The sequence below is a fragment of the Anopheles stephensi genome, chromosome 2 (genome assembly GCF_013141755.1).
Source record: "Anopheles stephensi strain Indian chromosome 2, UCI_ANSTEP_V1.0, whole genome shotgun sequence".
NCBI classification, from domain to species: domain Eukaryota; kingdom Metazoa; phylum Arthropoda; class Insecta; order Diptera; family Culicidae; genus Anopheles; species Anopheles stephensi.
Genome location: NC_050202.1, coordinates 69,416,100 through 69,433,617, shown reverse-complemented (window position 1 = coordinate 69,433,617; position 17,518 = coordinate 69,416,100). Strand labels below are relative to the sequence as shown.

The window sequence follows — 17,518 nt, the reverse complement described above, 5'->3', positions numbered from 1 at the left end:
AGTGTCAGGTTAAAGAGAAGACAGGCTCAGCATATCTCTGGTTTAGAAGCATGTAAGTGAAGGATAGATCTGTAGTCTGACACCGAAAGCATTGCGGATCAATATAATCGTCCATCCTCTTTTTTCCTAACACCCTTCCTACAAAATCAAATGACTCGTTAGAATCTGCACTGAACTGGAAACTAAGAAACATGTAAATAATTACTAGCGTACCGAATAATAATAATTTACAGACGTGTGTAAAATCCATCGCATCATTCGTATGACTCAATGGTGGACATCAGTTTTGCCATTTCGCCTTTCGGTTCCCACACCAATTCGTTCGTTGCGCTGACTCATTTGTTTTGATGCACAAATGTCGCGTATTTGCTCTTTCCTCCCTTTTTTTTAGCACCCATACATCATTTCCGTCACTGTACATTGCCCTTCCAGCCCACACATAACGCAAACCCCCCTCTCTCTCTGTGGGGTGTGAAGCACGGGGCAAGCAAGAAACGTGACTACGACACCAGAAAGTATCATCATTGACAGATGGTAATCTTTTACTGATGTTTACCTTACCCTTCAAACCGCGTTCAACCGTAGCAAAAATACATTCTCCCGTGCAATAAATTTAGCAAACTTACGCGCTGCGGTTCAAGGATGGTAATTCCATACACACGCACCCAAGGAGCGAGTAGAGAATTTCGAGTGTCTCGTCGGAAGCTTGCAACATTGTCGGGGCGATGATGCGAAATCTGGTTTTAGCCGTCATATGCCTGTGTATTACGGTATACGGCAGGACCGGGTTTCAAATCCCATCCGGATTGTTCTCCCGTAATCAGGACTGACCATCCAATTACGTGGTATCATTAAGTCTAGACATATGAACTTAAGATGTCGTTAGACCAAGAAGAGAGAGAGAGAGGAGATGCCTATGTATTAACGTATTGCCTCCGTTTTGAGATGCATTACAGATTAAGTTAAAGACTTGCTCCGTACCTTATATACTTGAAAATTTAGCTAAATGTTTTGCTACCAAAATTCTTGATTTTAAACTTGTAATGAAAATTGATGATCGCTTTATAAACCGCGTGATCACTCCATCATCAGTTTGATGAAGGATCGAGCCTTTCGTTGTTGTGGTTCCATTCCGATTCTCACGCTTTTCGATGATACCACCCGTTAGCTTGTTTACAGCGCTTTCATAAACTTCTCCCGAGGTTTCCCCCCGTCATAACTAGTTTTATTTAGCGGGAAATCCCACATCGAATGAGCTGTGTTGTGCTAAGATTTCGCTTCTCATCCACAGTACGTACTGTTGAGACGATGTGACGAAGTGTAGGTGACTGAACACTTTCAACAACAAACCAACTTGCACACGTACAGTTGTGCAAGTTTCGCATGCTAATATGAAAAAAGCAAGCAAAACACCAATAGCAAAGAAACACACACGTGTGCCCCTAGGTGGGTGAGGGGTTCTTAAAAACAAGTCACTAAACCTACGGGTGCCGGGTGACGTTGTTGCTGATAACCGCGCGCATTGGTCACGGGAAGTTGGGCAAGCTGTTTATTATTATTATTATTATTTTTTGTACTTATCCACCGATGGATTGCACAAATGCAGGCGCGACACTTATCGTTCATCGCGAGGTTGATCGAGTTTGTGTGTTTCCCCATACGCTTTTTTATCAGCATCGAACACAAGAGGCTCGACGACGACGGGGGGTACAGCAGAAAGGTTGCGACGACTGCGGGTAGTGTTGTTCTTGAAATTCCTAACAGTGTTGCATAATGGCGTTCGAGAAAAACAAAAACAAGTCTTGCTGATGCAGGCGCCGCCGGTCGAATGGCGACAGCATCGGTATCGGCGATATTATGCATACATTGTACACACGCATTGCATTCACATTCTTGCCCGTGACTGATGGGCAAAAACTAATAATAAATTCTTGGTACGATGAAGGGGCATGAAACCCATAAATTATATTCTACAAAACTACTGGGATATTCGCTCGTGTAGTGCAGTTCCAGCAACGGCTGCAATTGCTTGACAAAAGATAAGATAAAAATGGAAATTTGAAACACCCCTTTTCCGTCTCTTTGAAAATCTTTTCTAGAGCATTTCAAGCCTCATTTGCCTATACCATCCGAAGGGTTGTTATGATGCGTCCCGAAGCAAATCTCCCAACCATACACAAGTTACTAATTTCAGTAAACAATGCTTACCCAAGGGCGGAAATAATTTCTGCCGCGTAAAAGCGCGTCCGATCCTCGGGAAATATGCGTTCGCGGCTCAAATGGAAGAACAGTTCACCGCCATTGACGTACTGCATCACGAAGCACAAACGATCCACCGTTTGGAACGAATATTTTAGTGACTGTCAAAAATAAAAAATCCCAACAAGAAGTGGCAAGTTACTATCCGCATCGATGGCGCTTACCGCTGCACCGCTGCTGCACCAGCAAAACTTACTATCAAAAAGGGATGATTCGTCGTTTTCAGCACGCGACTTTCGGCCATCGTATGTGCAACCTCATCCTTCTGTATGATGACATCTTTCTTCAGGATTTTGATTGCGTACAGCTTCGATGTAGTTTTCTCGCGACACAGAATCACCTTACCGAACGTGCCTTTACCGAGCACCTTCAAGAACTCGAAGTTTTCCAGCGTCTGCAAGGGAAGCAACATTTACTCATTAGAACATACGCTGTCTCCTCCTATGCTACGCTTGCGCTACTTACCACCTTCCGTTTGCCGCTCACTTTATCCATCGCCGTACCGTACACGGGCATCTTTTCCAGCTCCAGCTCGTCCTCCGCGATCGAACCCATTTCGCAGTCATCGTCAGCGGTCTGGTTCGGTAGCGTCGCCTGATACACCTCCTCCTCGTTTAGCTTGTTCGCAACGCTACGGATTGCGTCCACCCATTCCTTGCGCTCGTTCTCACCCTCCACATGGAACATGCGCTCGATCACCGTGGTCCACTGGAGGCCGCGGATGATGAAGGTGAACGGGCGGGGCCGATCGATGGACATGATCTGGCAGTCGCGCACGGTGAACTTGTTCGACGGTTCGGTCGGATACTGGAGATCGGGCCGTATCTTGTAACCCTCCAGCGTCCCGTCACTCTTCAGTATGAAGTAACGCGATCGCCAGGTTTTGATGTGTTCGCCCCGCTTGTACAGCCAGCCCGCCTTCACGATCGTCGACGGGTTGGTGGCTGAAGACGTGGCCGACATGGCGGATTCGGCCGACGATGTCGACAGCAGCGACGGTATGCTGACACCGGACGAGACGGACATGCTGGACGTCAGTGCCGTGGTTGAGGTTGCTGTTTTCAATGTTGCTGGCGTTGAGATTGCGATTGCCGGTGTGCTTTGGGCAGTTTTGGAAGCCATACTGTTACGTTACAAAGTTCCAGCCGCGCCCTGAGGTCGTGCAAGGTTGTCTCTAACCGCAATATGCCGGTATTTTTGTTTGCGCGGATCACTCTTTCCTACGTTAGCTTTGAGAGACGCGAAGTATTCACACACTAGAAATTTCTCCTCTTTCTCAAGCAAACTCGATCCAACTGCAATAGACAAAAAGAAAGGAATAAATTAAAAAGAGTTACATTTTACTTCAACAAACCCTAGCCCAGATCTCAGGTGTCACACCTTCTTAATTTCTGATTCGGCAAGATCTGTCCTATGTTTAAAAAAAACTGTAGCAACGTTCCACATACATCAACCAATATTTGCGTTCCAAAGTGCACCCCACACACACACACACAAAACAGAGAGTACACACTGTCGTTTCCATTGCTCGCCCTTATCAAAGGTTAGCCGATAAAGGCAATCATCACAAGACCGGTGAGTGATACAGCACGCCCGTGGAGCCATTCTTCAGCAAAGCGTCTTATTTCATAACTGGCGCCAAACGGGTGGTTGCACTCGGCACCTACCGTCAGGTCCACCGCCATCATCATTGTGGACATTGTGGCAAAACGTGACATGGCGGAAAAACTTCGTAGTTACATTTCCTTCCACTGACCATTCCCGGACTAGGCAGAAGCGGATTCCATCAGCACAACGCAATGCGCTATCGATTAGCAGAAACCGTTTTGGAAAGGTGTAGACAGTATTCTACAAAATTAGTAATCCCGATGGTTGATTATCCTAACACGCAATAGTTTCCAGCTTGGAAGAAACCGGAGCTTTTTCCGTCCAAATGACTCATTTTCATCTCTCGCCTTCTTCGCTCCAAACTGAGCCGGTGGAAGAAGAAGTTTGGAGGTACTGAGCGAAATAAAACACTGCGCAATAACAGTTCACTCCCGCACGTCCATCGGCACACAACACACGCACGGACGAATAGTCTGTCCCCACACTCTTCCTGCGCCAACTGGCAGCCAGCAGCACCGACAGCTTCTGCACACTGGACTTTCATATACTTTGTTGCTACATCATCGCTTTACCACCGGCCTTTGCGCACGATCTCCTATGATGTGGGGAGTGATCATGCTGTGGCTACACCTGTTGGCTGGTATCGTTCTCTTTGCCGTGTTCGCTAAACCTCCCATGTACCGAGCCATGTGTGTGTTGGACATGAAATATGCCGTGTTTACTGAATATTTCTTTACCCCAAGGAATGAATAATGTATAGTGTAAACTGGTGTTTTAATTGCGTCATGTAACGCGTCTAGATGTAATTTAAATTAAAACAATAGTAAAGATCTTACCCTTTTGTTCCCCCACCTCCCAACAAAGATCTGTTCTTCCCGGATCTCTCGCCAACTTTTTTTATCTCAATTGACGGCAGATATTGGTAGTACAAACAAACCAAAGAACCCCTTGTCCCCATCCCAACACCGCTCCGTTCGGTGGGACCAAAAATAAATCAAAAATCAATAATAAAATCAAGTTAAAAGCGTAAACATAACCGTCACATGGCCGGAGGAGATTGGTTGGTTGGGCGTGGAGACCACCACCAGCCACCGCGGCTGGTTTCAATGGAAAAGCAGTCAATATTCTGGGAATGGGCAAAAACAACCAACTGATTCCGCTGGTTTGCGATTTTATCGTCTTCCGGGAAACAACATCACATTCGAACGATCCGGGGATGGGAACGGGCCGACGTTCGGCGTGTGATTGGATGACGAGCAACGAGCGAAAGTAGGTCACAGTTTCCTACGCATGAGCCATCTTCAATGTTTTTTTTTTGGGGGGAAAAGAAATTGTAAGGAACCGCAAAAGAAGCAACAACAACATCTCAAAAATGGTGTAATGGCATCACAAATAGAATCCAGTTTTGCAATTATTGCGATGGTCAGTTAGAGTGCGGCCGCCTGCCATCAGTGATTGCAATATGACCGAACTGAACACTGATTCGTATCTTTTCCAACTAAAATCGGTGAAACTTGATATTGATGCAGTGAGAGATATTGAAGCAAATTTCAATATGAGCAGTGCAGGACAAACTTTACTAAATTAAAGCACATCTTAGGTAGGTTCCCTGCTATACAAGCACAAACTAAGCTCTGTTTTCACCGGTGAATGTGGTTATGAGTGAGCATGTGACCTGGAGAGGCTCTACATGTTTTTAAACTCATTAATGTGCAATACTCCCAAGAACATTTCAATATTGATTAACCGCAAACAGGTTACCCGCCATTCCTCCAGTCGATGATGTAGCTATTTCAGTTCCAGTTAAAACTGTAAACAAATCCACCCTGAACTGCACTTATGTTTTGCAGAGTACTGTGACGAACGACTGTAGGCGCCATTAGCTACTATTGCACAACTCAACAACACACACGTTGGAGGGCAGTGGTTCCCTGGAAACTGGGTCATACTTCATATAAAGTGTGTACCGATAAAAATTGTTTATTTCCTTTCCAATTAGCACACGATTGATTCGTTATGGATATTATAAACACAAAAGGCACACAACACTCGACGCAACGAAAATGGGGCGTTTTATCAAACTCTTCCATAAAATAAAACATGGTTCTACATTTAATAGGAGTTATGCAACAACTTTTTACGCACATAAAGGAGCTCGTTTCGACGTTGACTGTAGTGTGGTGGTCGCTGGTATCATACGTTGGTGGTACGTTGGTAAGAAGAATCCCTTCCCTTTCGGAGGTAGCAACTTAATTGCTGCCGAGCAAATGCTCTTTTTTATAGCACGTCTGGAAGAGCAAATCCACTCGAAATCTACACAATGAAAGCCCAACGTAAGAGTGCATGCTGTGCAACATGCAACATGCAACTAGCGTGCCCCAGGTCGCCGCCGAGCGCTTGCTGCTGCCAGAGATCGTAAAACTACCGAGTGCTTGCTATCTCTTTCCACTAGCCCACAGACACACACATACACAGAGTAGCCGATTCTACTCCGTTGCCAGCCAACCGGAACCAAATGTACGTTCATTCATTACACAGAACGTAAAATTTGCAACACGGATCTCCGTCCTTCGTTCCCGACCAAGTCTGTGCCGCCGTCTGCCTCTCGGCGGGCGTCTTGGCCACCAATAATATCCCATGTTCAGTGTGCGTAGCAAATTGGCTTCGGATGTCGTTTCTCACAGTCAATCTTGTTCCTTCTCCATCAGACCGATACAAACGGGGAGGGAGTCGTCGCAGTCGTCGTCATCGTCACCGTCGGTCCATATACACATCCGTCTGCCGGATGTTTGAGGTTTTAATGGAAAGTTGAACTGACGAGCTGCTGGTAAGCTAAGCTACATAATTCCATGTGGAGGAGAGACTTTGCGAAGGCAGGAGCGATGCGAAGTACCCCGCTACCACAATCCCCAACCAGCATACCCCAACCAGCCGCCGCCGCCACATCACGGTGGTGGTGTAGGTTCTGTCAAGTCCCGAACCACACCCAACGTGTACCATCATCTCGAACAAAAAAACCCTGACCTAACCGAACTCGGTTTGCATCGCGTGTGGCAAGCGCAAAAAAAAACCAGTCTTCCCAAGAGCCTTCGCTCTGCGTGTCTCTCGGTTTCTCTCTCTCTCGCTTTTCGCAAGCATAGACATGCATCACGAACGGCTGGGCTACGAACCGAACCTCGACATCCAGAGTTCTCGTATTCCCGTATGGAAGAACGAGTCACGAGACAAGGGCAGAAAATGGAAGTGCCTGTGGATATCCACCGATGCGCTACGCTAATGCATCGTAGTAGTACTATGCAGCTTGAGGCTACACGGACGAGCAGACGGGTTCGGGCAGGTCTACGTTGCAAGCATTACGAAGGCCGAACAGCAAAGCAATGAGCGAGCAACATAACCGATATTAATATTCTATCATTCCTTGTAGGCTTGATTATGGCGATTCAAAATGGTGAACGTTGAAATGTATTACATGTATTAAAAATTGTCTAGTACACATGCCTCCTGTAGTTCACTATACTAAACCGCACCTCAATTCTAATACCTTCGAGATATGGGTCAACGAGCAATCGATGCTGCTACACCGTCAGGACCGACTGTGTACTTCTTACAAATGTCCTAGTTGTTGAGAATTTCCAGTCACCAGTTTCTGGGAAAAGAAAATTCAGCCATGCGCATCATCACAACTACTCTCCCCGTAGTACGTGTTGAGATGGTTCACGAATTTTCTCGACCCACTTTCCTATCGGCATCCGACCAACGGAGAAGATGCTAGAATTAGCCCTTTCCTCTACATTCCACTTCGGAATCAATTATGAAGTTTAGTGTACAGTACAGCCGGCCATTATTGAGCTTCAAATAGGTCAAGACGATGCATTGAGCGATATAAAAAGCTGTCCACAAAATACAACAAAAGCATTCTGGGGCCAACATCATAATCAGGCTCAACAGGCTCAATTAAACAAATAACAACGGCTTTCTCTTTTAGGCAATTGTTATTAATCTAGCAATCAGCTGGCATGATATCATTAGCAATAAACAGCAAGCCTGCTTTCTTCCAATAAATCCAATAAGCTTGTTAGGATGAACACCGCCTTGTTGCTATCCTGTCGATTGCCTTTCCCGTGTACGATTCAATCGAACTTCAATTCTAGCCAATTAGCGTCCAATTTAGTTGATTAGTGATACATGCAGCGGCGCTGAAAAGCGAAATCCCGGAATGTCATTCATTCGGACAAACGCTGATACGCAATTTATTGAGTTCATGTAATTTTGTCTGGTTATATACTTGATAGCGTATTGCAATAGTATATTTGACTATCAAAATACGCCTGAAGCTTCAAGGATCAGTACACTAAGTGTTGAGGACAATAGCTATTTTACATAAAGATCATATTTAAGCTTAGATAACATTAAAGATATACTAGACACTGTTAAGCATCGGTGCAACAATGTACACTGTCGGAATCTTCCAAGCGGAAAAAAGTATATATTTCTGAAGAGGATTTTCAAAAATCCTTTGGAGCACTTTTATCGAAATGTGTGCTTCATTTGAAGTCCTCGAGGGCCAAATGGTCAGTTTATCAAGACATCAAGAGATCCATCCAGATCCTTTAGTTCACGAGGTTCTTTACACAACAAGATCACACCGATGGCTAGCGTTGAACTTGCCTACTGTCTAAGATGTGAAGTGATCATTCACTTTCGTCCCACAAATATCTGGAAGTAGGAAGTACTGTATGAAATAGCTGCTTTTATAGAAACTTTATGACTATTATGCACTGGTTACTTGGTCTTAGACCAAGTTGATCTTTAGCCGTAATTACTAAATATAACAGATCTTCATAGATGTAACTCAATGATTTTATACAACAATCCTTAAATTTCAACGTTATTGAACGGCAAACCCTTCGTTAGATGAACTCTAACTCCCTATCTCACCCATACTCGTACCCCTTTTTCCGATCAAACCCCTAGCCGATCAGTGATAACTACAAAGTAGCTCACATCGATAGTTGCGGTAACCCTTCTCCCCGCTGGTTCATTGTACCTTTACCATCACGACGTTCGTGCCGGACTGTGTCGTGCCGTAAAATATTAAAGCTGATGCGCCATAATGTGTGTCTCGGTCATGGCGTCACACCGATAATTCCACCGCTAAAGTGCGCAACAATCGGTAAACAAGCCCAAGCACGTGTCTCGTTACGCTAGGGTGTGAACAGCGAAAGCCAACTGCCGCGCGCGGCTGGCGTAGTGAAAAGTAACACGTTTTTATTGCACTGTCAACACGTTCCACCTTGGCTGGGCACGTCCGTTACGCCCCTTGTCCCGTGTGCACTCATCAAATGTCAGAATGCTAGAAAATGCTGTTACTTAGCAATTTTACAAACATACATAGTAGAAGTAAGCGAGAAGGGCATTGAATGTCCTTTGCGCTCAATAACTGTGGCTTGTCTGATGAAGTTTAAAACGAATAATTATTCTAAAAAAAAATATCTTTAAAATTCCTCAAATACTTTATACTATTTGAACTATTACTTCCTCTTACAACCCATGCATCGTACATCAAAGGCAAACAGCAACGCCGGATGCAAAGGTCACTTCCAGCCCCAAGTTCTTATCAGGGCATATAGTCGGGGAATTTCACCAAAAATGTTTATTCGTGCTGTTGGCACAAACAGCAGTAAACACAACCCGTTTCTGGTGGGCAGTTTCGCTGCTGTACGACGTATGTTGTTTACTCCGACCAGTAGTACTAGCGGTGGATAAATAAATGGGTGCATGTGGCCACGCGCCAACAACTGTCCGCCTATGGAGCGGTTGTTATTGTGCAAACGATGCATTTCCTACACATCGATGCGGCGCTATCGTTCTCTACTACGAAGTACGGTGTTGTCTCGATGTTTGCCTTACACCACCATCACCACCACAACGCCCATTCCGATCCCTGGAAGTGCTTATCACGTAGTACTCCGTCTCCTCTTTGCATCTTCTTTAGTCGTGTGTGGTGGTGGTGGGTCACCCATCATCATCATCATTGACGTGGCGCACAAACGCGCTCGCGAATCAAAACATCACACACAGCGACAGGTGGCGCCTCCGATCGTAGATTAAGATGTGTGCGGGTCGGCGCTCTTGCCGAACGGCGATCACAGGCCGGTGGAGTGGTAAGCAGTGCGCTTGTATTGGTTATTTGATACACTTTGGCTGAACCGAGGCACTAAGGTACGGCCAATGGCGTGGGGCGTGCCATAAACACATTAGAAGGGATTCCGTGATCAGTACAGGGTGGTTAACCGCAAGGATGTTGATCCTTATTGTTCTTCTAATGGTAGATCCAATAATCAACGAGTATGAGACTCATGAGGGTAAAAAAATAAGTCTTTTTCCTCCCAAGTTTTTCCTGCAATCTTTTACAATAATCTTAAATTAAATCCTTAAATATAAAGATTCTAGCGTAAAAAAAGGTTGCTCTTCACGTTGATCCATTTCTGGAAACTCATAATACACACTACATCCATTTTGTCCCACCTATATGATGCTTTCGCCGTGCATAACCTGGCTAGGATTTCAAGGACTGGCGTTCGTGGCGTTGTAAATAATTATCATACAACTACTTTCCATCACCAGTCACTATCACAGAGGCTATAGCGGCACCGGCGTACACATGGCAGGACTGGATCAAATCCCATTCACGTAGGACTGATTCTGTCCAGCTACGAGTAAAATCAAGACATCGAAAATCATAAATGGCAGATCGAAACCTCGAAAAAGCTCTAGTGTCAAGGGAGAAGAAGAAGAAACTTATAATTGTTGTGAAGTAGCAAAATATGTCATTATCCATTCTTGAACACCCTGTAGACCGATCGAGTAATGTAATACGATCGAGGCAATATCGGACTAAAAAAAATCGTTCCAAGCGATGCATAACCGATTTCTAAGGTAAACGATACGTAGTACAGCCATCCTTTCCACAGCTCCCGTGCGATGAGACGATGAATAAGATTTGATCTTAATCTGAATCTCTTGGAGCATTACAGAGTTTCCATATTGCTCATTCATGTTCCAGCTATCCTGTATCTATATGTTTTTCGAACCACTTTCATTCAATCTCCATTATACTAATGAATGATTGACTGTAACGAAGTAGCCTTGAAGGAGAACAGGCTTGTAGCACATACACACAAACCAATGGCCATTATCACCGGCAAACACAAAGCATGCAACTCGTAATCATTTGTTTTAAATTATTACGAAATTGTTGTTTTCGCTGATTCGGGCCGCGGATGATGCCGCCACCTTCGCCGCCGTTTATTCTTCCACCCGCGCGCGCGTGCAAGGTTCATTCAACCGGGAGCTAAATAAATAGTGGCCGTGGATGTGTGTATGTGCGATAAATAAACGTTTTTTTTTTCATGCCGTACTTCAAAGCGCGCTATTTGCACGTTCTCGGAACGGGATCCGGGGCACTATTTTTAGCGCCCGCGAACACACCCGTTACAGGCACATTTAAAAAAAAGAACGGCGGTCCCATATTTTTCCGGCAAATTTGTGGCGGGAACACGCGTTGTTTCTGGGTGCCGGGGCCAAATCATAGCATATCAGCAGCATCCAGCCAGCCAAAGGAGATGAGTTGTATTTAGCGCGAGCATTTATAGCAAAAGGTGTCATTATCAGCCGCCAAGGGTCAATTGGTGATTTAATGTAATCTGCCCGTCGGAAGTCGGTCCCACATTTGCTACAAAGTTCGTTCCATAGATTTGCTTGTTGTGTAAAGATTTCGCGATTCGGACCAATTCTTGACATTGAGGTAAGGCTAATGTGAAACACGTGGAGGGTCACCTAGTCAAAATGGCAGCACAAAGGAATATTGAGATTACCTCAAGTACGTGTGAGAGAAAGTCAAGACATCAAAGGATATCAAAGGTTTTGATGAATCATCCGTACAGAGAGCATCAATTGACACTGCACTTTAAGCTTTAAAATAAACATTTGTTTGTCTTTCGAGCGATGATCAATAAAAATTATAATAAATCTCTGTCACATATTGGCCGGTGTTCTGAAGGATAATTTTTCCCCCTCCCGTGAATTAATTTCATGCGCCAGCATTTGCTTTTCGTGTAGAGAGCATCAGTAAACACACGGCGAAAACAAACTGATGCAAAATTCTCAATCTAATCCACGGCTGTTGACGAAGTTAACGATGCCCGTCGCTGGGACCGATTAGCCGATACCTGGCGAGGCCAAAATTAGAACCGTGTCCTATTGCGGCGCAACGCCAAAACATTCGCAGACGATGTATTCATAGACTGTCGGCAACTGTGGGCCGTGTCATGCCCTTTCCCCCGGCATCCCCCTGCCCAGTCCTCATACGTGGTGGCGGCATTCCTGATTTTTGCCACTTCTCGGTCTCCGTTCTCCCCATCCGCTGCATTCTCCACCATGGTCCATCTTCCTTTCTTTCCCCTCTTTAAAATCGCCTCAGAGTTGTTGTTTCACCGTCGGCGAAAAACATCAACGATTGTCCCGCGCTACTTGCCTCTTTGTGTCGCCGGTTAACCTCTGGCATCGCGCAGAGGTTTGGGCGCGGAGTGTGATGGTGTAAGGAGGAGGTTGTTATTTCCGTAGGGCATTATTGCATCCCGGACGGTGGCAGTCGCACAGTTTAATCGTTGTCTTTCTCATACCAAACATCCTCCTCATGTATAGTGTTTGACAATCGCCAACCAGAACTATAACAAGTGAATTTTGGGCCGGTTTTCTCTCCCCCCTTACACACCCCACCGACGTCATCGTTTCTCGACGTCGAATCTGCCCGTCTAATTCACAAATTCCGTCACATGTGCGGAAAGGGAAAGGATTGTCTGTTTGCTTGTAAGCAAACATTGTGGCGGGCGACTCTGAGCACGGCGCGTTCTCAAGGTACAAGTGAAAACGAGTGTGCAAGTTATTTCAGATAGCGACTCGCTGCGACGGCAAGCTGTTTTGCCCGATCGCTGGCGCAATTCTGAGAACGGCAAATGATTTCTTAGAAAAATCTGCTGTTATGATGTTGCGTTTGTTTACCGTTTTTTCGAGTCGCGTTGTGAATGCTGTGACACGATAAAAGTGTGTCCGATTGGATGTGGTCGCTTCAAGCAGACATGACAAACATACGGTTCGCGCACGAGCGCGAGTCCTTCCAATCCGGTACGCGAAGAAATTATGAAACAATCGATTTATTCGAGACATTACATAGATTTAAATTGTGGCCATATTGCTGAATCTGGCAGTGTCAAATTGCATTGGCAGAATTTTCCTACAACTCTTTTTAGTTCTCTGGGAGAAAGGATCTAGGACTCGGAGTTAACTTTAACTTGGAAAATGCCGATACTTTGAGGCTACGACCTGAACCGATAAAAAAAAGTAACAACCAAGGATTAAATATCACACGAGACATGCATCCCCAGCAAGTTTCAATTGTCAGTGTGAACCGGTTGGCGGCATCTAAACTAGTCCAGCCTAAACTGGACAAGACAGAGCGCTCAAAAGACGATCGATTTTTTACAAGAGCGTTTTCCGGACTATGATGCAGAAAGCACGCACGAGCAGAAGAAACACAACAGACCATCAAGACCATACGATATAACACTACCAGGCTTTTTGATCTGGAGATATGTTGAATTCCATAATGAGTTTGAGATCAGTGATTTAAAGTAATCCTCCTTACAAATGTCTAGCATTTAGATTTATTTGAGCAAAGAGGGCAGACAAGCTAACTGCTCGCCATAGCAGGCGAAGTAGTGACCGATAAATGTATCACTCGTCGCGATCATGATCACAAGATCATCGTCACCACCGTCACCGTGCGTGCAAAGGTGTGGTAATTAGTGTATGTGCGGATTTGGTGGCTCATTTGTTTACTCAGCGATCTCAAACTAGATCTCGGCTGCGAGAAACGAGGACACTACACTTTGCGCAGCAACACAACGACCCCCTCCTCCACCTATATGCCATATCAGGACTCGCGACGTGAGCTTATCCAACACGTCTAGCCGACGATAATGACGGTTGGTCCCAGACAGAATCGTCACTTTTTCATATGCTCCACACACAGCTTGGGAGCTATATTGGGGTTGGCAAATTCTTTTCAATAAAAAGGATCACAGCAGCTCATACACTTCATCCCAAAACATACGAAACCGTAACTACTTTTCGCTTAAAAGCATACAAAACAAAAACCCAACCCTTGTCCCTGAGCTTGGTTTTACCGGTTTTCGGTGCTGGTGGTGATGGTTGTTGTTGTTGTTTGGTGCTTGCCCTAAATACGGGACCACCATATTCACGCTCTTGACCTCGTTTGGATACCACCAACTATTTGACAGCCAGACAGCGCCATTAACCCACCCATCATCAAACCAACCCATCTCTCTCTCTGTTTCTCGTGCGATACGCAACGCCGAAAAAATATACTCCCCTCGGTATGCGATGTCCTTTCGTAACATGCGGCTATATGAATGTGTGTGTGTGTGTGTGTGCGTGAAGTTGTACGTTTGTGAGCGAAAAAGGCGACACAACTAACAACAAGGATCCTGCGCAAAAGGAAGTCGAATTGGTTGGCGATGGTAAAAGCGAACTCCCCACATACAGTTGACATCGGGAGGGTGGTTTTTTGACGTTTCTTCTCGCACATTCGATTGCGTCAGATTGTTTCATCGTGGTTAAACCCACCGATATCAAACAAACTTGAAGGAAACGGAATTGTGAATTTGATATTTTTACATTTTACAATTATTTTCTTTAGGAAAAACGGACAAGTACTGCCTTTGTAAAATTGAAATTATAATATAAGGTTTCCAACGATGAAGAGTAAATTTTAACAGATGAAACCTATCCAACCGGAAACTACCGGTCTCCGAAATGAGTTTCCCCCTTTCCAAACACCACCAACCCGCGATCTATACGTTTTCTTAACCGCTTTACGCCGGGTCCGAACTTCTCTCTCTGCCTATCTCGCTCTATTTACCTTTGGTCACGAAATAACGTCGAGTCACTTCCGTGTGTGGTTCGGCGTTGCGGTTGTGCACCAGCGCCAGACAGAACCGGAACGCACACCACCGAAAATCCGTCGACTGGAACAACCGCAGTAGTGCTTCGAGCACCGACTACACTCGCGTACGCAGCGTGGCACGTCTCAAGTAGATCCGGATCCGTTTGGAGCCGAAGTGATGAATCTCAAGCTTCCTGTTTCGGCTATGTTGTATCGAAAATTTCACTGCACAAACACACACCACACGTACACATACACTAAGCCGCTTGCTTGGATACGATTCCTTTGGATGCTTTTGATAATTTCTGTTTTAACCAAACACAGCAGCAGCAGTACACTCGCACGCACACGCGAATGCGCATTCACACACTGGGAGTAGTAACACACGCACCTTCCGTTAGCGCCTGGCTCCTTCTACTATGCGCACTTTTACTAGTAGCAGCAGCGGCAGAAGTAGTAGTAGTAGTAGTAGTAGTAGCCGTAGTTTGCTCTCGTTTTTTTCATACAGGTGAGCAACGTTTACCGTCGTCAGCAAATCAGCAGTAACGAATTTTATGCACTGCAAAAGGGAAAGAAACGATATGAGCTGCTGTTGTAACACATTCCAGGCCAACCACTCCCACTATTACGTTGGGATTTAACTAAAAGAACACTTTGGATTTGGATTACACGGAACCACGAGTACTACCAACACCCAGAAACACCCTTCTGTTAAATGTTTCAACACAACAACAACAACAAAAAAAAACCCCGGGAGCCTTCGCTGCCAAATACACACACGCACACAGTGCACACCCAAGACGCGCGACACGCGAAAACGCGTTCAGTCGGACGAACGCACCGTGAAGAAATGGTAGTAGGCCGTTGATTTTGCCAATTGCCTGCTCGCTCGGGCCCGCTTCCTGTCGCTGCTGTCTGTCTGCCCGCGGACGACCGGATGCTCTTCAACTTGATCGTGTTGCGGCCGTATTCTTTCTTCCCGGCCCAGAGAGACCGACGGTTCTTTACGGCGTCTTTCGGTTGCCTTCTTCGCTTCGCCCGTCTCACTCACACACTTCTTCTTCTGCGGCGGTGCTGTTCTTTTTTCCGTTTTGCTACCTTTTTTCTTGTCCAGAGATACACACCACACAAGCACGCACCTCTGCAGCACCAGCAGCAACATACAGTGAGACAGACACCACACGAATTGAATGATGAAACCGACCGTCCGACTGGTACCCGTCCCACACACACATACACACAAACACACACACTACTGCAAACAGTGCGCCAGACAAGGCGCACACACTAGCGCCCGACCACAGTTCATTCGCACGCAGTATGTCTGTTTATTACACGTCCCGGGTTGGCCCGTGGACTGCTGGGCGACACGCGCGGTATATGTAAAACATTAAACCACGTCGCATACCATCGCATACGAGCCGAAGGGAGGCCCGGAAGATGTATGTTTTGGATAGCAGCGATCGCTATGTAGCGAACGGTGTGTGGTATGCTGTCTGGCTATGCTTGCCCTCACGCACACACTGACAGCCCCAGGGGCTGGGAAAAGCGAACACGTCGGCTAATAGCAGCACTGAAGCGACGTTCAATGTTTGCTGCGATGTTTCTATTTTCTAGCGCGTAGTATTTTGATTGTAGCAAAACAACAGCAGCAACTCCAACCTGATTAATTCAGGGACTTCTAATGAATAAGCAACTTGTACATCCAGGTTTACTGGAATGAATGCTATCTCGTCTGCACATTCCTTCGTCGTCTGGGTTTAGACTAACATACCAATAGTATCAAAAACAACAACAAAAAATAACGAGCATCTCCTCCTATCATGCGGCGTAAACGCGCGTAGCCAAAAAAACCCGCGTTTATGTATGTGTGATGCGTGCGTATCGATTTCTCGGTGCGTACACGCACGCACAAACACACACACACACGCTCCACTTAACTTTTGCCGTAATCAACCAAGGCACCACCATCACCCAAAAAATGGGGTCTTTGCTTTACCTTTTTTTTTTTTTTGTTGGTCCTCAAAACGGTCTTTTTTTACCCTAAAACCGTTTATCCCATCATCGTTCGTCGACCGCCCTCTTTTTGATAAACAAATTCTCACAACAAAAGTGCCACCAAAGAGCACTTTTCATTCACGAACCCGTCGCAAAGATCGATGCGCAACACACAGCACACAAAAACAGGAAACGGCACAACGTAAATGACCTAGCGGACGAGACAAAACATCGTCGTAGTAAAATGTGACGCGTTGCTAATACGCCACCGAATACCGTACACGAAATGGGATAGTAAAACAAAAACGAAACACAACCAATTCCCAAGGACACTGGCATTGTACCGTGTTTGGTGTGTGTGTGTCGGTCACCAGGGAGGATGTTGTGCCACCAGCAGGGATACCGCGCAATTTGCACACGAAATAACTGTATCCAACTAACCATGAATGGCAACCACCATACCTTACCTTACGATCAATTACACTGAGCTCTAAATAATTTCACCGTTCTATTGTCACAGCGCGCGAACCGTACTCGCTTTACCCCGAAGAGCCTTCGGTAAGGAATGGAGCCAAACGCAAGTCAACAAATTGTACCCAATGGCTAGATGGCGCCTACCAACAATTT

General features: G+C 45.6%; 1 protein-coding gene across 5 annotated transcripts in view; it reads right to left on the bottom strand.

Moving 5' to 3' along the window:
* LOC118504543 (RAC serine/threonine-protein kinase) overlaps window positions 1-17,518 on the bottom strand; it is a 22,720-nt gene extending 5,202 nt beyond the window's left edge. Inside the window, exons 1-5 of one of the 5 annotated variants that reach the window (XM_036039141.1) lie at window positions 17,359-17,518; window positions 14,870-15,452; window positions 2,725-3,554; window positions 2,456-2,653; window positions 2,209-2,360 (exon numbers count right to left, since the gene is read on the bottom strand). In XM_036039141.1, the coding sequence (XP_035895034.1) occupies window positions 2,209-2,360; window positions 2,456-2,653; window positions 2,725-3,381 (1,007 nt within the window). In that variant the 5' untranslated portion in view covers window positions 3,382-3,554; window positions 14,870-15,452; window positions 17,359-17,518. Of the gene's footprint in view, window positions 1-2,208; window positions 2,361-2,455; window positions 2,654-2,724; window positions 3,555-6,012; window positions 6,204-14,869; window positions 15,453-15,671; window positions 15,971-17,358 lie in introns of those variants that run through there. The other 4 variants (XM_036039143.1, XM_036039142.1, XM_036039144.1 and 1 more) reach the window with 4 other exon arrangements.